At 56.3% G+C, this 21,456-nt stretch overlaps 1 protein-coding gene across 1 annotated transcript in view; it reads left to right on the forward strand.

Moving 5' to 3' along the window:
• The window catches only part of GNAO1 (G protein subunit alpha o1), a 142,860-nt gene that overhangs the window by 118,054 nt on the left and 3,350 nt on the right, over nt 1–21,456 (forward strand). The window contains exons 5-7 of the mRNA XM_062007512.1: nt 7,968–8,096; nt 9,872–10,001; nt 17,560–17,713. Coding sequence (XP_061863496.1) covers nt 7,968–8,096; nt 9,872–10,001; nt 17,560–17,713 — 413 coding nt within the window. The remainder of the gene's footprint in view (nt 1–7,967; nt 8,097–9,871; nt 10,002–17,559; nt 17,714–21,456) is intronic.

Genomic DNA, 21,456 nt, shown 5'->3' on the forward strand with positions numbered 1-21,456 from the left:
CATTTGATGCTAAAAATGACTCTGGATGCAGTCACGCCTTGGAGCAGTGCAAGTCTAACTGGGACAGCTAAACTCCAACCTGCCTTTGTTCATCCCTCCTGCCTCTCATTAGTATTAATATCAGCTTGTCAAGTTGATCTTGATATACAAGCCCTGTACAGCTCTGCTTCAGTGCAGGGCACAAACCCCCCTGATGCACCCCAAGGCAGCATCCCTGCTGGCAGGATCTGGCATGATCCTTTCTTAGCAGGGACCCATTTCCCAGGGCATCCAGCAGAGTTCATGCAGGAAGATAAGCCCATGATGGGCTGGGGAGCAGCACTCTGGCTGGGAGCAGCCTGCAAGAAGCAGGCATCAGAAGTGGCTGGTGGGGTTTAGGGGAGGGGAGCCAGAATCTCATCTGGCTGGGTGTGAGGTGAGCTTTAATATCAGGAGCAGCAGCAAGATGTGATTCATGCAGCTACAGCCTGCAGTGTAGTGCATGTGACTCCCACTGAGGCAGGACTGGCCAGGAACAGCACAGGCATTGTCCAAATCCAGCAGCAGATGCCCAAGGCCTTGCTTCAATGGGTTTGGCTCAGAAAATGTCAGATGATCCTCTTACCCTCTCAGCTGCCTTACTTGTCTCTTCCACTTGTGGCCACAACACACCTGGAAGTGCCTGAGGAGCAGCAGCAAACACCTTCTGGCTTTCTTTAGGGGGACAGTGAGCCAGCAACGTGCCCTTGTGGGCAAGAGCCAGTGGCAGCCTGGGGGCAGCAAGTGTGGGCAGCAGGGCCAGGGAGGTTGTGCTGCCCCTCTGCTCTGCCCTGCTGAGGCCTCATCTGGGGTGCTGTGTCCAATTCTGGGCTCCCCAGCTCCAGAGAGACAGGGAACTGCTGGAGAGAGGCCAGGGCAGGGACAGCAAGATGCTGAGGGGCTGGAACATGTGTGTGAGGAGGAAAGGCTGCAGCCCTGGGGCTGTTGAGCCTGGGGAAGAGAAGCCTGAGCTCAGGGGCACCTCAGCCATGCTGAGAAATGCCTCAAGGGTGGGTGTCAGGAGGATGGGGATGGGCTTTGCTCTGTGGTGCCCAGGGACAGGACAAGGGGGAACGGGCACAGGCTGCAACACAAACAGTTCCCCTGGCCCAGGAGGAGCAAGTCCTTTGGTGCTGAGGTGAGGGAGCCCTGGCCCAGGCTGCCCAGGGAGGGTGTGGAGGCTCCTGCTCAGGAGGTTTCCAACCCCAGCTGGACACGTTGCTGTGCCCCCTGAGCCAGGGGCAGCTGCTGGAGCAGGGGCTGGGGCTGCAGCAGCTCTGCAGGGCCCTTCCCACCCCACCATGCTGGGCTTCTGGCATTCTCCTGCCATTAACCTCAACAGACATGAATGTGTGCCTGTGCAAGCTTTGCCACAGGCATCCAGCTTTTGCCACTGCTTGCAGCCTCAGCTCCACGTCTCCATTCAGCCAGCAGAGCCTTTGGCATGGGCAGCACAGTCCTGGCAGGAGGCTGCTGTGGCAGCAGTGCCCAGGGAGGGTCTCTGTCCATGTGCAGCACGTAGGCTGCTGCCCTGGGTCTCTTCTGGTTAACTTGGACAACAGTCCCTTCTCCATGCAGTGGCTCTGGCATCCACTGTGCTGCTCCCACATGCTGTTGGCAACAGCAAAGGAGGAGACTTGCCCAGCTGGCTGAGTGCCTGTGTGCCCTGCTCTGGTGCTGCTGCTCTGGCAGGGGGGTTGCACTGGATGAGCTTCCCAGGTCCCTTCCAGCCCTCAGCATTCTGGGGTTCTGTGTGTTTAACTCCCTCCTTTCAGTGTGTGGGCCTTAGGGAGCTCAGGGCTTGCACAGCCTCAGCTCAATGGGCTCCTCTCCCTGTGTTTGGGAAAGGGCAGCCCTTGTGCAGTTTGCTCTCAGCAGTGAGTGGAGTTGGGCTTCACTTCCCAGAGCCCCTAAACTGAGTGACTCAGAATCCTGCAATCTGCTCCAAAACAAAGCAGTTAAGAGAGGAGCTACAGGCAGTAATGGAGCTGCTCAGCTCAGGAGTGTAAATGCTAGAGGGTTACTCATGTACTCAAACCCCTCCTAACCTCTCTTCAGCTGGTTTTAACCCCTGCAGCCCTGGGCAAGGCAGGCTGCAGATGAGAGCTGCTGTGTCATTTCAGATCTGCTTCCACTCCAGTGGGCACAGCCTTGGAGCTGGGCAGTGCAAGGAGCTCTGATGGCAGAGCTGTGCAGTGAAGATGACATGGAGGGATGTCACTGCCTCCCAAGTGCTCTTATTTCAGCTGGTTAAACAGATGCCAGCCTCTGAGGGGACTGTGTGTCATCGAGGCTGTTGGCTGTGACAGTTAATTATCTCCAGCAACAGTGTGGCTTTGAGACATGGGGTTCAAAGGGAATGCTGTCATCAGCACCCTGGGGAGCAATTTGTCCCCTCTTGGGTTTGCCTGTTCCCAAAGAGGTGGCACCCCCACCATGTCCCATCCTCCCCAGCCTCTGCTTACACCCAGCACACCTGCAGGTCCTCCCAGGCAGCACAGGCAGGGAGCACCAGAGATACCTCCAGTGGGAACTGAGAACAAGCAGCAGCTAAAATCAGTTCAACATCCCAACAGCAGCCTGCCTGGCATTCCCATTCCTGCAGCTGGATGTTCACCTCCAGGGCTGTGTCAGTGCTGGGCCCCTCACTCACTGCCACAGGGACACTGAGGGGCTGCAGCTCCAGGGCTGTGTCAGTGCTGGGCCCCTCACTCACTGCCACAGGGACACTGAGGGGCTGCAGCGTGGCCAGAGCTGGGCACAGAGCTGGGGAAGGGGCTGGAGCACAAGGGGCTGGGGAGGGGCTGAGGGAATGGGGGTGTTGAGCCTGGAGAAGAGGCTGAGGGCAGCCAGGAGCCCTCTCTGACACTCCCTGACAGGAGGCTGCAGCCAGCTGGGGGTCAGGCTCTGCTCCCAAGGAACAAATGCCAAGACAAGAGGAAAGGGGCTCAAGTTGCCTTTTGCCAGGAGGAGACCTTTGTGCTCTTCCCCTTCCAATGGGGTTTCCCATCTGAGGGGCAACTGCAGGGTCTGGGGCAGTTTGGTCCCTGCTCTGTGTCACCTGCACAGGCAGCAGCTCAGAGGCAGGGTTTGGGTTGTGTGCAGCTGCTCAGCAGCCCTGCACATCCCTCAGCATTGGCCCTCAGCCCCTTCACAGCCATTGCAGGGGAGGCTGAGCTTGGAGCTGAGGCAGAGCTGTTTCCCTGAGAGGGGTGTGAGCCCCTGTGCCAGGCTGCCCAGGGAGCTGGGGCAGTGCCCAGCCCTGGAGGGATCCCAAAGCCCTGGAGCTGAGGTGCTGAGGGCTGTGGGTCAGTGCTGGGCTGGGCAGGGTGAGGCCAGGGCTGGGACTGCAGCAGCTTCAGGGGCTTTTCCAACCAACATGATTCTGTGTTGATGTGGCAGCTGTGCCATGCCACACTCCTCTGGCCAAGCTGCAGGGGGTGCACACACTGACAGGGTCCTGCTCAGGTGCAACCAAGTCCAGAGACAGAACATCTGCTGCAGCCTGAGATGGGAGAGGTTCCAGGGCAGGGCAGCAGAGGAGTAAACAGCTTTGGAATGCAGCTCCAAAGCAGCACTGCAAATGTTGTGTGCTTCCATGTGAATGGATGACTGACCCTCACTGTGTACCAGGAACAGATGGGAAACAGAGCCAGGCAACTGAAAGAATTCAAGTCAGTGAGAAACACGTGGAGAATGATGGACCAGCACTAGGAGGGGAGGTAACAGAAAGGCAGAGGGTGTAAGGGGAGCTGGGGTGCCCATGCATTAGCATGGGAGTGACCCTGAGGCACTGGGTCACAAAGCTCAGCTCACCTGAAGCCAGGACAGGCTGGGTGCTGGGGGTACTGAGTGTTCCCCTGTCACAGCACCAGTGAAGCACTGGGGAGCTGTGAGACCCCCAAGCTGAGGTTCCTCTGGAGACATCCCAGCTGGGACTGGAAGGTGGATGCTGTCAGGAAGGAGAGAGTGGGCTAAGGGATCATTAACAGGGAGCATGAAACTGGAGAGAGATGAACCACAGGCAGATACAGAAAATGAAGAAGGAGAAAGGGATGAAGGTCTTCAGGGCACTGCCAAGAGCTGCAAGGGGAAGAGAGAATCCTCCCCTCTCCTATACCTGCTTTATACCTTGGAGTGTGTTGTTGCTGAGGACAGAGTTGAGCCTGGGTCACAGCACCAGCCCTGCAGAGCTGCCTTGGTCTGCAGGGACCTGTGGAGGAATGCAGCTGTCTCTTCAGCAGCAGGAGCTGGCAGCAGTGGTGAGCAGATGAGCCATGGGGGAGGATCTGATTTCAAACCGAGCCCCATCCACCCCCCCAGGGCCCATCATAAGGCTGTTGCAGGAGCATCTGTCACCAAACCACAGCAGCTCCAAATGCTTGGGAAAGGGCAGGACACAGATAAGGCTGCTTTGGCTGAGACCTTCCTCTGGGTGACATGGGTCCTGCAGCTCGTCACAATAACTGCAAGGGGTGCCCATGAAGTGCTGGGGGGGGGGGAGAGGCTTTGCAGGGTCTCTGTGCTGCCAGGCTCTGGGAGAGGCAGAAAGCCAGTGGCAATGACCTTTCTCAGGTAGCAGAGTGCAGGGGCCCAGGGCTGGCTCAGGGCTCTCCCTCCAGGACACAAGTGGCAAGGCTTTGCCAGCTTTCTGATGCAGCAGGGAGAGCATCTGCAGCAGCAGGACAGGGCAGCAGTGGGATGTGCTTTGGCAAGGCCCATGGGGCAGGGTGCTCCCTGGCCAGCTGGGGTGTGGGGTCACACATCAGGGTTCAACCTACACTCTGTCACATTTAGCTACACTGAATGAGAAAGTCAATCTTGGCCATTGTTTGGGCACACAGGAACCTCCTGAGGTTGAGTAAAGGCACATGCAGAGTCCTGCAGCTGGGGAGGAACAACCTGCAGCAGCACAGGCTGGGGGTGACCTGCTGGGGAGCAGCTCTGGGACAGGGACCTGGCAGTGCTGGGGGAGAACAAACTAACCATGAGCAGCAACGTGCAAGAAGCCAATGGCAGCCTGGGGGCATCAAGAGTGTGGGCAGCAGGGTGAGGGAGGTTGTGCTGCCCCTCTGCTCTGCCCTGCTGAGCCCTCATCTGGAATCCTGTGGCCAGTTCTGGGCTCCCCAGCTCCAGAGGGACAGGGAACTGCTGCAGAGAGGCCGGGGCAGGGACACCAAGATGCTGAGGGGCTGGAACATGTGTGTGAGGAGGAAAGGCTGCAGCCCTGGGGCTGTTGAGCCTGGGGAAGAGAAGCCTGAGCTCAGGGGCACCTCAGCAATGCTGAGAAATGCCTCAAGGCTGGGTGTCAGGAGGATGGGGATGGGCTTTGCTCTGTGGTGCCCAGGGACAGCACAAGGGGGAACGGGCACAGGCTGGAGCACAAACAGTTCCCCTGGCCCAGGAGGAGCAAGTCCTTTGGTGCTGAGGTGAGGGAGCCCTGGTCCAGGCTGCCCAGGGAGGGTGTGGAGGCTCCTTCTCAGGAGGTTTCCAACCCCAGCTGGACACGTTGCTGTGCCCCCTGAGCCAGGGGAAGCTGCTGGAGCAGGGGCTGGGGCTGCAGCAGCTCTGCAGGGCCCTGCACACCCCACCATGCTGGGCTTCTCTGATTCTCATCGTGGCTCTCTGTGTGAATGGTTCCAGTTCACACCTTCTCACACTCAGCAGTAAATCCATATCAGAGACAATACTCTCCCTTCCTTCCCTACAGTCCCACAGCTCCTCTTACTACCCTCGTTTCTCTGCAAGCTTCATGGGGCAAAGCTGCCATCCTCTGGCTGAGCCCTGAAGGTGCTCTCCCATGCTGCCCCAGCACGTCACCTCCCAGCCCACCAGCTCTTTGGGTGACATCCAGGCACAGAGAGCAAAGGGCTCATGCACAGAGCTGCTCTAGTCTATGCACAGTGTTTGGAAAGCATCTCATGTGCTTTAGACTGGGGCTGCTGGGGCTAGAGGTGGGTGTTTAATCCCTGGAACTGCACCTCAAACCCTGTTGAAGAGGAGCTGTGGTGTCTTTGTGCAGCTCAGCAGTGGTGGGAAGGACTTTGCTGTGTGCTGCAGCTCTGTGTTTGTAATTCAGATTGAATTGTAACCCAAACTGCTCTTTTCTTAGGAAATTATATGTAATTGGGCTGAGTTGTCTTTGAGAGAAACATCTTGAATGTGAGTGAATGGACTGTGGCTGCATGGGCACAGCTGTTGGGTTCCTCTGCAAGCCCAAAGACAGCCCCAGCCTTCAGCCTGTGCAGCCATTGCCTGTCATCGTGGATTTTGAGGCTACCCAAGTGTTTTAGAAAGCTGAAATCTCCCCCCTTCCCCCCCAGAAACCCCCAACTCCCAGCCTGTCACTGCCTAGGGGCCCCTGGGCTTTGGCCAGGCGTCTCCCAGTGCCAGCCCTGCTGGGTTTCACACTGGAGCTGTGACTCCCTCAGGCTCATTCATCTCTTCCCTTTGAAAGGACTGAAGTGGAGGCACCTTGCCCAAGCAAACTGCCCCGTCTCCTGCCCCCTCTCCAGCAGAGGCAGGAACATCTCCCATAGGTGGGAGTGGAGGTGAGGTGGATGGAGAGCTGCTGAATGACAGAGCCCAGAGGGGGGTGATCAATGGCACAGAGTCCAGTGTGAAGCCTGTGGCCAGTGGAGTTCCACAGGGATGGGTTCTGGGGCCAGTCTGGTTCAACATCTTCATCAACCACCTGGGTGAGGGGACAGAGGGACCCTCAGCAAGTTCCCTGCTGGCACCAAACTGGGAGCACTGGCTGATTCCCCAGAGGCTCTGCTGCCATTCAGCGGGATCTCGACCGGCTGGAGAGTTGGGCAGAGAGGAACCTCCTGAGGTTCAACAAGGACAAGGGCAGAGTCCTGCAGCTGGGAAGGAACAACCCCCTGCACCAGGACAGGCTGGGGGTGGGCTGCTGGAGAGCAGCTCTGCAGAGAGAGACCTGGGAGTGCTGGTTGATAATAAGCTAAATATGAGCCAGCAAGAAGGCCAATGGCAGCCTGGGGGCATCAAGCAGAGTGTGGGGCAGCAGGTCAAGGGAGGTTCTGCTCCCCCTCTGCTCTGCCCTGCTGAGGCCTCATCTGGAGTCCTGTGTCCAGTTCTGGGCTCCTCAGCTCAAGAGGGACAGGGAACTGCTGGAGAGAGGCCAGTGCAGGGCCACCAAGATGATCAGGGGACTGGAGCATCTTCCTGCTGAGGAAAGGCTGTGGGACCTGGGGCTGTTCAGTCTGGAGAAGAGGAGACTGAGGGGGGAGCTTATTAACATTTATAAATATCTAAAGGGTGGGTGTCAGGAGGTTGGGACATCCCTTATTTCTATAGTAGCCAGCAACAGGACAAGGGCTGATGGGATGAAGCTGGAACACAAGTGTTTCAGTGTTTGAGTGAGGGAGCCCTGGCCCAGGCTGCCCAGGGAGGGTGTGGAGGCTCCTTCCTTGGAGGGCTTCAAGACCCACCTGGACACGTTCCTGTGTGACCTGATCTAGGTGGGAGCTGCTTCTGCAGGGGGTTGGACTGGATGAGCTCTGGAGGTCCCTTCCAACCCCACCATTCTGTGATTGCATGATGCTATTCTATGTGCCTTGACCTGTCTGTTCTGGGAGCCAGACCCATACACTCCCACCTCTCCTGCGAATAAAGCCTTGCAGAACAGCCTCTTGTGTTTCCAGAATCCAGCACAATGGCTCAGTCAGGACCTGTGGCCCTCAGGGAAGACAACCAGCCAGTACCCTGAAAGCTGTGTTTGCCCAGACTGCCATCAGCACAAGCTCTCAGCTCACTATCAGGCGTGTCTCGGGTTCCTGGGGTTTCTGAACACTCCTTTTGCCCCAGAACCAGATGATTACTGAGGTTGTTTTTCCTTTTGTATGAAAAATGATGTGGGAAGAGATCAGAGGGGAGATGGACCAAGATTAATGTGTGGTACCTGTTTCCTTTCCCTTCTCTCCCAGCTACCTAGACAGCCTAGATCGGATTGGAGCTGCAGACTACCAGCCCACGGAGCAGGACATCCTCCGGACCAGGGTCAAAACAACTGGCATCGTAGAAACCCACTTCACATTCAAAAACCTCCACTTCAGGTCAGTCTGAAGCTACACAGATGGGATGATTTTCAGTCATGGGCTTCCCCTTCTCTCCCAAAGGAGAGATGGTGATGCTGCTGGTTGAAACGCAGCTGGCTCCTGCTGCAGATGATGTGGTGGCTTTAGGGGGGGCAACGATATGTAGTGCTGGGTGATCCTGTCTTGACATCACTGCCTTGGAGATAAGGGGTCATGGAACCTTCTTCCAGCCCAAACAACGCTGCTTTGTTGGGAGGTGAGATAAGAGATTGGCCCCAAGTCCAATCAAGCTCATAAAGGTAAAACCTTTCTGGGTGGAGCAGCTTTGGGGTTGGGCTGGATGGTCTGCAAAGGTCCCTCCCAACCCCCTCCATGCTGGGATTCCCTGGTATTTGGCCAAATCCTTTCTGAGAAGTGGGTCAGTTGTGTGTGGTCATTGCTGGCCATTGACCCTCGTGGTGCCAACCAGCAGAGAAGAGAGAGTGTGAAGACACAAAGCTGTAGACACAGTGTTCAGAGCAGGTAAAACTCCAGAGCCCACGGTCTCCACCCCTGCAGACTCGTTGGGACCCATCGTGCTGCTGAGGCTCTGCCACAGATCCCCACATCCCAAACTGGGACAAGGGGTAACAGGCACAAGCTGGAAGACAAAAAGTCCCACTGAAACACAAGGGGAAGCCCCTTTGGTGCTGAGGTGAGGGAGCCCTGGCCCAGGCTGCCCAGGGAGGGTGTGGAGGCTCCTTCTCAGGAGGTTTCCAACCCCAGCTGGACACGTTCCTGTGCCCCTGAGCCAGGGGCAGCTGCTGGAGCAGGGGCTGGGGCTGCAGCAGCTCTGCAGGGCCCTTCCCACCCCACCATGCTGGGCTTCTGGCATTCTCCTGCCATTAACCTCAACAGACATGAATGTGTGCCTGTGCAAGCTTTGCCACAGGCATCCAGCTTTTGCCACTGCTTGCAGCCTCAGCTCCACGTCTCCATTCAGCCAGCAGAGCCTTTGGCATGGGCAGCACAGTCCTGGCAGGAGGCTGCTGTGGCAGCAGTGCCCAGGGAGGGTCTCTGTCCATGTGCAGCATGTAGGCTGCTGCCCTGGGTCTCTTCTGGTCAACTTGGACAACAGTCCCTTCTCCATGCAGTGGCTCTGGCATCCACTGTGCTGCTCCCACATGCTGTTGGCAACAGCAAAGGAGGAGACTTGCCCAGCTGGCTGAGTGCCTGTGTGCCCTGCTCTGGTGCTGCTGCTCTGGCAGGGGGGTTGCACTGGATGAGCTTCCCAGGTCCCTTCCAGCCCTCAGCATTCTGGGGTTCTGTGTGTTTAACTCCCTCCTTTCAGTGTGTGGGCCTTAGGGAGCTCAGGCCTTGCACAGCCTCAGCTCAATGGGCTCCTCTCCCTGTGTTTGGGAAAGGGCAGCTCTTGTGCAGTTTGCTCTCAGCAGTGAGTGGAGTTGGGCTTCACTTCCCAGAGCCCCTAAACTGAGTGACTCAGAATCCTGCAATCTGCTCCAAAACAAAGCAGTTAAGAGAGGAGCTACAGGCAGATGAGGAGACTTGCCCAGCTGGCTGAGTGCCTGTGTGCCCTGCTCTGGTGCTGCCCCCTGAGCCAGGGGAAGCTGCTTGAGCAGGGGCTGGATGAGCTCTGCAGGGCCCTTCCCACGCCACCATACTGCGCTTCTACCATCTGTTGCTTTGTGTCTGGAGCCTTCCAGGCACCATACGGTCAGGAAAGGCCAAGAATGCTGATGTCTTCCTCCCAAGTGAGGCAGAGCAGGCACTGACAGGCCTCTCTTGTGCCACAGGCTCTTTGATGTGGGGGGCCAGCGGTCAGAACGCAAGAAGTGGATCCACTGCTTCGAGGACGTCACAGCCATCATCTTCTGCGTCGCGCTGAGCGGCTACGACCAGGTGCTGCACGAAGACGAGACCACGGTGAGTCTGAGCGGGCCCTGGAGCCCCCACGCTGCCTCAGGGGTGCTGTGGAAGCTGCAGGCTCCTCAGAGATGGCCCAGAGCTGGCTGGGCTGGGACAGGAACGGCCTTTGCCTCTGAAATCCTTGGGGAGGTTTGGGCTGCTCCACGCGCTCCGAAGCCACGTCTGTGTGCCCAGGTAATGCTGCCCCGCAGCCTGGGGTCGTGCTGCTCAGTTGCTCTGCTGTAGCTGACCTGTGTGTTTCAAGGGGACCTTCTGGCCAGAAGGAGGAGGCAGCAGCTGGGGGGGCTTTCAAAGCAAGCATGAGGGAAGCGGTGGTGCCATGGGGCAGGGGCCACACACGCCCAAGGCAGGCTCAGGGCAGCAGCACAACCTGCTGCTTCAGGGCACAGAGACTCCTTTTCCTGAGTGAGACTGGAACTGTTGCCTTCCTCAGGTAATTTGCTCTAGGAGAGCTTTGATGACTTCCCACTGTGACATTAAGCTCAAAATGCCATCTGGAAATAAAGCCAGAGAGGAGCTGCACAGTCCCTGGTACCAGAGTGCAATTAATACAAGTGAGTGACATGCACTGAAAGGCTGCAGGAAGCCTCGTGGCTGGATTCTGGCCATTCATCCACACACACACATGTTTTTGGGACTAAAGACAACTGGTAATGGTTTCATCTGTGCACAGGCTGCAGCAGCACGCTCCTGCCAGCCCTCTGAGGCTCTTTATTCCTCTGCTGGTAAAGATGCCAGGCTTGCAGGGAGCTGTTGGTGGGGAAGGAGTTGCAGGTTGCTGTTAGGTAGCAGTTGTCTCTTCCCAAAGAGACTGGGCTGTGGTTTCTGGCCTCTTCCAGACAGGTTTATGAGCTCTGGCAAACTGTTTGATGAAGTCACCCGTTTGTTTGGGCTGCCTTGGTGCCAGAATTCAGAGTGGGATTGACGTCACAACTATGTCCCTCCAGACTGAGACACCCTACACCCTCCCATGTCCCCTCCTAATCGAGTTGTCGACTCCCTCTGACCCTGGCCCTGACATGCTCAAGGACTCTCAGTCCTGTAGGATTTACTGGGAAGGAAACAAAATCTCCTGATGTGACTTGCAAACCCAGCCATTAGCTCAATGGCACAGAGCTCTGCAGCTGGGCAGGGGAAACACACCCAGGGGAGAAAGGAGGACGTGCAGGGACAGGGCAGGCACAGAAAAGCTGTGATCTGAGCACAAAGGTGCTCCACTGGGATAACAAGGGCTGTGACACCTGAGCTGTGAGGCCAAAGGCAGCCTTTCATACAGGTGCCAGTCTGCACGAGCCAGGGCCTGTGCTTCAGAGCCACAGAGCACAAAAGGGAAGGGCCTGAATGCCAATGGCAGCTTGACAGCATCAGCCCTCACCCAGCAACTCTGAGGTGGAGGTTGCAGCATCTCTCCTGGGGATGCTGAGCTCTGGCAGCAGCTGCCCATCCCCAGTGCCAGCTCAGCCTCCCCCCTCATGTGCCCTGCTGTGGAAACTGGGATTTCTGTGGCTCCCTTCTGCATCAGGAGAGCAGCTGGGCACTGCTCTGGCATTTGCTTGCTGTTTCAATCCCTCCACACAAAACGTTTCTGGGGATGCTGAGCACAGGAGGCCAGAGGCAGCTGCTGCTCCTTCACACACAGAGTGTAAATGGGGAAAGGATTTGTCAGGGCCCCCTTGGGACCCCCCCAAAGCTCAGCCAGATCAACAAAGCTCAGCCAGACAAGCAGGAAAAAGTGAGTGTCTCATCTTGCCTGTACCCCCAGCACAAATGGCAGGTGGAAACCACGACACCCACAGCCTCTGGCCCAGCTGGCCCCCTGAGGCACCCAGTCTCCTCCCTGCTAACAGGGTTCCTCTCCAAAAAGGCCAGGAGCAGCCTCTCCTCAGCCAGCTGAAGTGCTGTCTGTCTGCATCCCTCACATCTGCTGGCTTTAATGACGTAAATCAGCTTTTATTGCTTCTCACTTAGAAAACACAACGAGGAGGCAGCTGAGAGAGTGAGAGAGAGAGTGAGAGCTGTTCCTCCATCTTCATTCTCTATAGAAACATCTACTACATCTCAGGCACTTCCAGCTATATTAAGCCACTGAAGGTTTTGGGGGCTGTACAGATATCTCTGTGAGTATGAGAAGACTTGCAGAGCTTTCATTGCTGGCATGGAGGGGCAAAAGGACCTCCTGCATCTCAGGTGCCCAAAAAAAGGCCCCTGCAAAGCTGGGTGCATGGGGAGAAGAGCTTTGCCTCGTGCATTCAGTCTGCTGCTGCCTGCAGCCACAGGATTTGCAGGGGCTTCTTGCACTTCTCTGAGTCAAACCACACTTGAGGCAGGTGGAACTATGGTTAAGGTGAAGCCAGTGAGGGCTTTGGGCTCGGTGTCCTTGTGGAATCAGCTTGTCTTGCTGGTTAAAGCTCACAACAGGTTTCCTGTGGGTCATTTCAAACAAGACTGAGCAAAGAGCCTCAAACGAGGCTGGGTGAGATACCCTCCTGACCTGTCCCTGCCCCCTAAAATCAAAGTGCAGCTCTGCACTTGTAGAGAAGGGTTTTTGTGGCTTGCTGCATTCTTTGTTTCTGCTGAGCACCAGTCCTCCTGCAGCAGCTGAAAACAGGCTGTTGTGTGCAAAGCCAGCCCCCCCTGAGGGCAGGGAGTGTTTGAGAAGGGATGTCTTTTCTCTCCAGTTCACAGCCACAAAGAGCACCGTGGCAGGAGTGGAGGAAAGCAAATGCTTCTTCATGTCTGGATCAGAGAGACAGGAGTAAAACACAGAGGACTTTCTGCATCTGTATCTGTGGTTGGACTCGATGATCTTCAAGGTCTTTTCCAACCAAAGTGATTCTGTGCTTTCCAGGGCCCTTATGCCCATAAAGACCATAGGCATGGGATCAATCCAGCCTCTTCCACTGCATCCAAACACCTTCTTATGCCACTCCTGGCAGACTTAAACCAGGGAGAGGAGCAAACCCTCCGGGAAATCAGAGCTACAGCCCCCAGCAAGAGCTCACAAAGCAAAACTGCAGCCCCTGTCCATCCCATCTGGCATAGGAGATGCTGCCTTCAAGGCATCACACCTGCCCTGCATCTGCTGGAGTCATCCCAGGGGGAATGTCCTGCTTCACCTGACCTCACAGCTCTGTGCTGTTGTGTCTTTGGTCACTTTGTGTTTCATAAGCTGAGGTTACAGGAGGAAGAGCCTCAGATCTGGAATGTGGGAGGAGAGAGGGACAGCAGTGGTGGGAATGGGTAAAACTGGACAAGGTGGTTAACAGCAGTTGGTCTGCATTGTTCCTTCTAAATGGAGTTCCTAAAGGAACTGAAGAGCTGACAGTGGTGGTATGAGGCCTGTCACAGGGGCTGACACTGCCCTCTTTGCTTTGTTTCCCTGAGAGGGAGCCCCCAGCCCTGGAGGGATCCCAAAGCCCTGGAGCTGAGGTGCTGAGGGCTGTGGGTCAGTGCTGGGCTGGGCAGGGGGAGGGCAGGGCTGGGACTGCAGCAGCTTCAGGGGCTTTTCCAGCCCAAACAACTCCCTGACTCTATGATCCCACAACTGCTGAGTGTGACCTCACAGACCTTCAACACCATTTACACCTGGATGAGGCTCAGAGGTGTCTCTCAGCTCCCCCTGCAGGGTCAGCACTGAGCCCAGAGCCATCAGCTGCGTTTGCACGAGGGGATGAAGATCTGTCATCATCTCTTCTCTTGGGACCTTTGAGTTGCAGCCACATCACATGAGGTGTGGCACAGAGGAAAGCCCTCACTCCTCATGAGGAAGGCTGCTTCTGTTTGAGCACGTTAGCTCCCCTCACAAGTGTCATTTCAAAGCAGCACAGCTCCAGTGGGTCTGGATCCTTTCCAACCAAAATGATCCTATGATTCCTCACAAACTCAAAGGAGCCATGGCAAGAGAAGGAGATGTTCATGCTGCACGCTGCTGCCTCTGAAACTAACATATTTAGGTCATCCATATCTAGCCAAGACACTCAAGTGTTGTTTGTGTGCCCACTGCTGAGCATGGGAGGGGTTGAGGGCACGCCGTGCTGACCCTTGCTCTGCATTAGTGTTGGCTGGGTGGTTCACATTTCCCTGCCTGACCTGGTTACTGTGCTCTCTCTGCTCTCACTGGGCAAGGAAAATTGAATTGCAGCACTCAGAAATTGCCTCAGGAGTGACAAAGCAAAGGGAAGTGGCTTGGGAAGTAGAAGCAGGAGGGGGAGAGGGAGTTTCTGTGCTTAAGGTAACCATCAGTGTCCTTCTGGCTCAGATTATTGTTATCACTTAATCACCAAGGGAAACAAAGATTGAATGGACTGGGTGTTGCAGAAAGAACTGGGTCTCCTCTGGTGAAAAGAGGATGGGGTTTGGGGTGTGTTTCTGCCTGGGCAGTGTCTTAACTGGACTTTCAAATCGTGTGGGCTGGCGACTGTTCTCCTGTGAGGGGGCTGGTGGGGCTGCTTTCCTTGTTGGAATAGAAACTGTTTGCAGGTGTAAAGTTTTCAACACACTGATTTTAAACCTAGGAAGTGACTTTAAGAAGTCAGAGGGTCGAGAGCACTTTGTGTTAGCCCCAACACTAAGTAGGAACCAGCAGCACAATGGGGCCAAAAGGAGGTGATGTAACGTGTGTGGCGAGTGTGTCCCACCTGAGCAGGCAGCTCTGCCCTGCCACAGCAGCATGGGGAGCCCTGGGAGAGCTGTGAGGCACTACAGGGTCCTTCACTGTGGATTTGTTGCGGGGAGGGGGGTTATTTGGAGGCTTTAGTTTCTTCCCTCCTTCGGCACCCGCCTGTCCTTTGCATGTGATGGCCAGGGAGGCCTCCTCAGCCCTGTGTCCCTGTGTGAGACATTGGAGGTCTCCTACAACCATCTGTTGAAGGAATAACAGTGGCAAGGGAAAGGAAAGGGTGGCAGCAAGGCATTCTGGTGGCAGCCAGCACCAGGGCAGCTTGTGTCTGTGCATGAGAGCCCTCCTGGGGCGTGACGGCACGACTCAAGCTCCCCAGGTACAGTAACGGGAGCATCTGTACCTGCTCCCCCCGAGATCGCTCTGTGCTTCGGCCACGCAGAGACAGGGGGTCCTTGCTGGTGAATAACTCCTTCTCTTTAGCCATGGGGAAGGAAAAGGTGGATTTGAAGACCAGAACCTTTCCCAGGTCTGGGCAGTGGTTGTATTTGCTCAGGTTAACAGGGGCAGAGCTGGGGAAACAAATGGACGGGTAGAGATGAGAAAAGCCAGCTCAGGCAGCTTTGGGGAGCTTCAGCATTTGTTTCTGGAGTCTGGAGGGATGTAGAGGGTTGTTTGTGTCACTCTCCCTTTCTACAGGGGTGTCCTGGTTGGTGCTGTGTGTACGTCTGGTCGTGGCTCGATGCTGAGTCGCTCTTGGGCAACACTCTCGTCTCCTAACAGCCATTAATGCAAACTCCTCACACTGTCAGAGACACCAGTGGACTTGTGCTGGGTGCTTACACAGGCTTGCTACTGTAGGAAGGTCAGCTCCACCTCATGGTGAAGCCCAGCTTAGGAGAGGCCCTCAGCTTCTGTTTCTCAGCCCGGTGCTGCCGTGGGGTGACGTGGACGTGGCTGCTGGGGGCGAGGTGTTGGCTTAAGCCACGAGCAGCACTCTGGGGCTTCTCCACGTTCTGCTTTAAATCACCAAGGGTGTTAAAATTGTCATTCAAAACGTCCTGTGAGGGTCCCTGCTTAAAAATACACAGCTGATTGTGTTTGCTCTCCGTTGCCCTGACCTCCCTCCACTTTCTTGTCTCCTCCCAAAGGCTTTGGGTAGCCAAAGGATCTCCTTTGCAGGTTTCTACCCGGGTACAATGTTGGTACACGGGTTCATAGCAAAGAGGAGCTTTGCTCCAGGGCAGCCACACCACCCAGTACGAAACGGGGCAGCAAAACAAACCAGCCCCAGGCACGGGATGATGCACATAAGCGACACCTTGCAGCCGAGAGCCGCGAAGCAAACGCGCCTTTGTGTCCGTCCGTGGCCGCGTCCTCCCCGTGCGGCCGGTGCTCCGGGGCTGAGCGCCGCGCTGGGGCAGCGGCTGCCACGCCGGGCTGTGGCGGGACTCCCGCGGCCACGCTCACCCCGGGCTCAGCGCTCCATCAGCGCAAAGGGACGAAGCGCCGGGCTCCAGCAGCAGAGCAGGAGAGGGCTGAGAGCCCCCAGCCGCCTGCCGCACCGAATCGCCCAGCCTCGGAGCGGGGGGTGGAGGAGGCCGCCCTGCGCCCACCCAGGAGCCCCCGCCGGGAAGCGCCGAGGAGCCGGCCCGGCCCGTACCACGCCGCTGGGTAACTCCCTGACTTCTCGGGGGTGCTTCGTCCTCGCCGCGCTGCCCGGCTCCCGGCGGAGAGACGGCGCCGCCACCGGCCTCGTGTGCCCGACGCCGCCAGCCTCGGCACCTGCGCAGCCCCGCCTCGGCCGCCTCACCTTCCCTAGCCAAACAAAGGCCCCCAAATGAGCATTTGAGACGCCAAGCAAAAGTCGGCAGGTATGAAGCTTCTCTCGAACCGAGAACCACATGAACGCAAGCAAAGGCAGCCCGAGCGAACAGCCCCGAGCCGCTGGGAGTTGGAAGCAGGAGGGAACATGACACTGGGGTGACTTTGCCGTGAGCGCTTTCCACCGCCGTTAGTGCCACGTGGGGTTCTCTCTGACAGCTCTGGGGCTTTCTCATGGCTCTCCCCTCTCTCCTTTTCCACCTCTGGGTGGGTTTTTGCACGGCCTCTAACCACGGAGCTGGCTCCTGGCTGTGGGTGTGCTCCGCCAGTGCTGTTCCCGAGGCGTGAGCTAACAGCAGTGGCAGCTGCCTGGCTTCCACTCTGCTGCTTCTTACATGCCTTTCCCCACTGTGTTTTTCCTTTTCCTACTGTTCCCTCTGCCTTTTTCACTCCACTTCCAGCCACTTTCTGTTGAGCCCCTTCCCGAGAGAGCTGCAAAAAGAAAGTAATCCATTAAAGAGAAGGCAAAGCCTGACAACACTAACCCGAGTAACACACCCAGGCAAAGGTCACGGCAAGGTCACCTCCAAAATTATGTCACCTTGGTGTCTGCTTCCAACTCTAGATTAATTCAAGGATGAGCCAGTCCTTGGTTAATGTGCCCATCCAGTTGTGTGCCACCCGCGCTCCACAAAGCGACCAAAGCAAAACGAACCCTAGTGACAACTGCCTAGAGGCAAAACAAAACCCCCCCTGCATGAGATGCACTGGGATGTGAATCTGAGCCAAGGGCAACTGTAGCTCCCCATCCATGCATGGTGCATGAGCAGTCCTGTGAGCTGGGCTCCTGTCAGTCATCGCTGGGTGAAATCCGGGCGGCTCCGTGCAGCGACCTGCCCGTGGGTTGCTGCGTGCGTCACGTGCCGTAGGGCCCGCATCTGTGTACCTCTCTGTTCAGCTGGATGTATACATAAAGTTCTTATGTATATCATAGCTTTTCTTTTGTTTTGGTGTTGTTTTCCACCTTGGTTTCGTTGTTGTAGAGCTCCCTCAGTGTTGAATGGCCCCAAGTGGGTGCCTTTGGCCTGATGGCGTCTCTCCTTTCTGTTGCAGAACCGCATGCACGAGTCGCTGAAGCTTTTTGACAGCATCTGCAACAACAAGTGGTTCACAGACACATCTATCATCCTCTTCCTAAACAAGAAGGACATATTTGAGGAGAAAATTAAGAAATCTCCACTGACTATCTGCTTTCCTGAGTATACAGGTAATGAGAAAGCTGCCTACACAGGGGTGAGCAGTGAAGGGATGAGGGAGCGTTTCCCAGCTGGGTAGATCCCCAAATGCTGGGGCTGGAAGGGCCCTGCAGAGTTCATCCAGCCCCAGCCCCTGCTCCAGCAGCTTCCCCTGGCTCAGGGGGCACAGCAACGTGTCCAGCTGGGGTTGGAAACCTCCTGAGCAGGAGCCTCCACACCCTCCCTGGGCAGCCTGGGCCAGGGCTCCCTCACCTCAGCACCAAAGCACTTGCTCCTCCTGGGCCAGGGGAACTGTTTGTGTTGCAGCCTGTGCCCGTTCCCCCTTGTCCTGTCCCTGGGCACCACAGAGCAAAGCCCATCCCCATCCTCCTGGCACCCATCCTTGAGGCATTTCTCAGCATTGCTGAGGTGCCCCTGAGCTCAGGCTTCTCTTCCCCAGGCTCAACAGCCCCAGGGCTGCAGCCTTTCCTCCTCACACACATGTTCCAGCCCCTCAGCATCTTGCTGGCCCTACCCTGGGGCCAAGTTCTTTGCCAGCACCACTAAGCAGGGTGTTTGATCCCTGTCCCACAGGCAGTTTCAATGCTGTGCCAGCAGCTGGAGGTGTGGGGCTGGCAACAGGCTCCCTAAACCCTGGTTCTCAGCATCTCTCACGAGCATCAACCCTCTTGCAGGTCTCAGAAAGGTGCAGTGAGCTTGGCTATTGCAAATGGCTAACCAGTCTTTGGGAGACCAGTGCATGGGGATTTTAGGCTGTCATAGAGTCACACAATCATTTGGGTTGGCAAAGCCCCTGTAAGCTGCTGCAGTCCCAGCCCTGTCCTCTCCCTGCCCAGCCCAGCACTGACCCACAGCCTCAGCACCTCAGCTCCAGGGCTTTGGGATCCCTCCAGGGCTGGGCACTGCCCCAGCTCCCTGGGCAGCCTGGCACAGGGGCTCACACCCCTCTCAGGGAAACAGTTCTGCCTCAGCTCCAACCTCAACCTCCCCTGGGGCAACTTGAGCCCATTTCCTCTTGACACTTCTTACTTGGAAGAAGAGATCAACCCCACAGCCACAGCCTCCTGCACTGCCAGGCACCCAGGAGCTCAGTGCAGACAGCAGGTCCCAGAGCTTGGCTGCTCAAGCTGTACATTTTGGTCATGTTAGTTTAGGAGGTTCCTCAGTTTCTCTCTGGGGCTCGCTGACATCAATCAGCTGGACATGGAGACGCTTCCAGTCGAATACAGATAGCAAACAAGGTGCTGGATTTGCTCAGGAGCTGGTCCTCCATACCTCGTAACCCACAGTGCAGAGCCACAGGAAGCCATGTCCCAACCTTGGCTGGGAAGTAGGAGGCCTTGGTGATACCTGGGGATAGGAGCAGAGGCTCTTGAGCAGGGCAGTGTCCAAGAAGCTCTCCCTTCTGCTGGCCGCTGACCTGCTGGTGCCGAGGATCCCTCAGCCGTGCCCAGGCTGCGTCTCGCTTCAGCCTCCACACACCCTCGTTTGCCATTCCCAGGCAGCACAAAAACTCAGCTTTTCTCATCATGTATTATTGAAGCTCACTGGAGACACCCAGCTGAACTGAGCCAGCAGACAGGGGAGCAGATCTCTGTCAGGAGACGTGGCTGTGAACCGGCAGCACCCAGAGCGTCACGTTTCTGGGCATGCCTAACAAATTATTCACCAGAGCTTCCTACCTCTGAGCACTCCATGTTTTCCCCTGTGAGCAGGCACAAGCAGTGCCTCAGTGCTGCTTTGGGCTGAGTGGGCTGTGGCCATGGAGCTGAACGACTCCATCTGAGCTCAGATCATCTGCAGGATCCCTCTCTGGGGAAGGGCCGAACGTTGGTCGCTACCGACACGTCGCAGCCGTCTCCTCGCCTGCTTGGGTCCAGCCAGAGCCAACCTCCTCCTGGCATGTTGGTCTAAAAAGATCTAATCATGGACATTTCACAGCCTTTACAGTCGAGAGCTCACAGAAATGCCAGCTCCAGGTTTTTCTGCTTGTAAATTAGGCTTCTGCTGGCCTTCTGCTTGGCTTGTTGAGCAGCTCACCTCCATCCTCTGCTGCCACGCTTCTCCGTGCTGGAAGGTTTTTATCATGCCCACTTACTTTCCCCCTCTTCTCCATGAAGCAGACCTGCAGCTTTCACTCCTTCCTGATGGCATTTTCTGGAGCTGGTTTTGTGGATCTTCACTGAAGAAGTCTCCCAGTAACCTCACTTTGAGATACTGTTCTTACCCGTCGCTGATGGCAGACACAGGAGCAAGAAGGGATGTCGTTTTAGATACAACTTTCTCTTCCCAAGCTGTCCCAGCCCAAGAGAGGAGTCCAGTGGGGGAGGCAGACCCTCATAGCTCAGCTCTCTGCTGACTACACAGAGGGAAACAAACATAGCTTTGTTTCTTCATTGCCATGCGAACCAAACCAGTCCTCCCCAAATCTCAAACACCCCAAAGATGCTCTAAATTCCTCTGAGGTGCTGCTCTGGAAGCTGGGAGTTCTCACAAGGACCAGCCACAGACCTTGTCTCTCTTGTGCCCTCTGACAGGGCTGAAAGTTTGAAGGCTGAAAGTCCTTCAACTGACCCAAGAGGGATCTGAGTCAGAGGTGAAGAATATCTCAGCCCCAGCATTCAGCAACGCCGTGAGAAGCTGGAAGGTTCCTCGTGCTAACACCGAGAGCTCAGAGCCTTCAGCCTGCCCAGCCCTGCTTTGCTGCACACAGCTTGGAGGGTGAAGCCCTCATGGCCTTGGAAGAAAGCACCCTTATGAGAAAGTTGCCCTGAAGTTAGAAAGAACCATGTGGGGAAAGCCCCATCAAACAAGTGGATTGTCAGATCACAAGTGGGTTCCACAAGGTGCTTTTAGTCAAGTGAGGGTTCTGATGTCCAGTGTTTCTGTTGACAGAGGATGATCAGAAGACTGCATCCACAGATTTGCTGGCTGTGTGCTGGAGCACTGTTTCCATCCCTGAATTCACTCATGCTTTTAACTAAGCTGGGATACTCAGCAAAGCTGCAGCAGAATCCAGGGCATGTTCCAAACCAAGCTGGCATTAGGCATTCCCAGAAGGAGCCCAGCATCTGAATCCTCGAGCCTTTGAGCTGACTTCCCCTTCATAAAATACCCTCTTGGTTGTGCTCAGCACGTGGAACTGTCTCCAGGTTCTTTGCACAGGTCCTTGTGCAAGAGCTCACACCCAGAGAACATTTTGCTTTTACTTCAGGAATATTCTTGTCTCGTGGCCTCCATGAGCTCCTGTCTTCAACTACAAATGCACATCCATCTAAGTGCAAGTGACTTCCCAGACCAGCTGCCTTCAACCACACCAAATCTCAGGCCTGATTCATAGAATTCTTTCAGCTGGAAGAGCCCCTGAAGCTGCTGCAGTCCCAGCCCTGCCCTCACCTCACCCTGCCCAGCACTGACCCACAGCACCTCAGCTCCAGGGCTTTGGGATCCCTCCAGGGCTGGGCACTGCCCCAGCTCCCTGGGCAGCCTGGCACAGGGCTCACACCCCTCTCAGGGAAACAGCTCTGCCTCAGCTCCAGCCTCAGCCTCCCCTGCAATGGCTGTGAAGGGGCTGAGGGCCAATGCTGAGGGATGTGCAGGGCTGCTGAGCAGCTGCACACAACCCAAACCCTGCCTCTGAGCTGCTGCCTGTGCAGGTGACACAGAGCAGGGACCAAACTGCCCCAGACCCTGCAGTTGCCCCTCAGATGGGAAACCCCATTGGAAGGGGAAGAGCACAAAGGTCTCCTCCTGG

This window comes from Colius striatus, chromosome 14, assembly GCF_028858725.1.
Source record: "Colius striatus isolate bColStr4 chromosome 14, bColStr4.1.hap1, whole genome shotgun sequence".
NCBI lineage: Eukaryota > Metazoa > Chordata > Aves > Coliiformes > Coliidae > Colius > Colius striatus.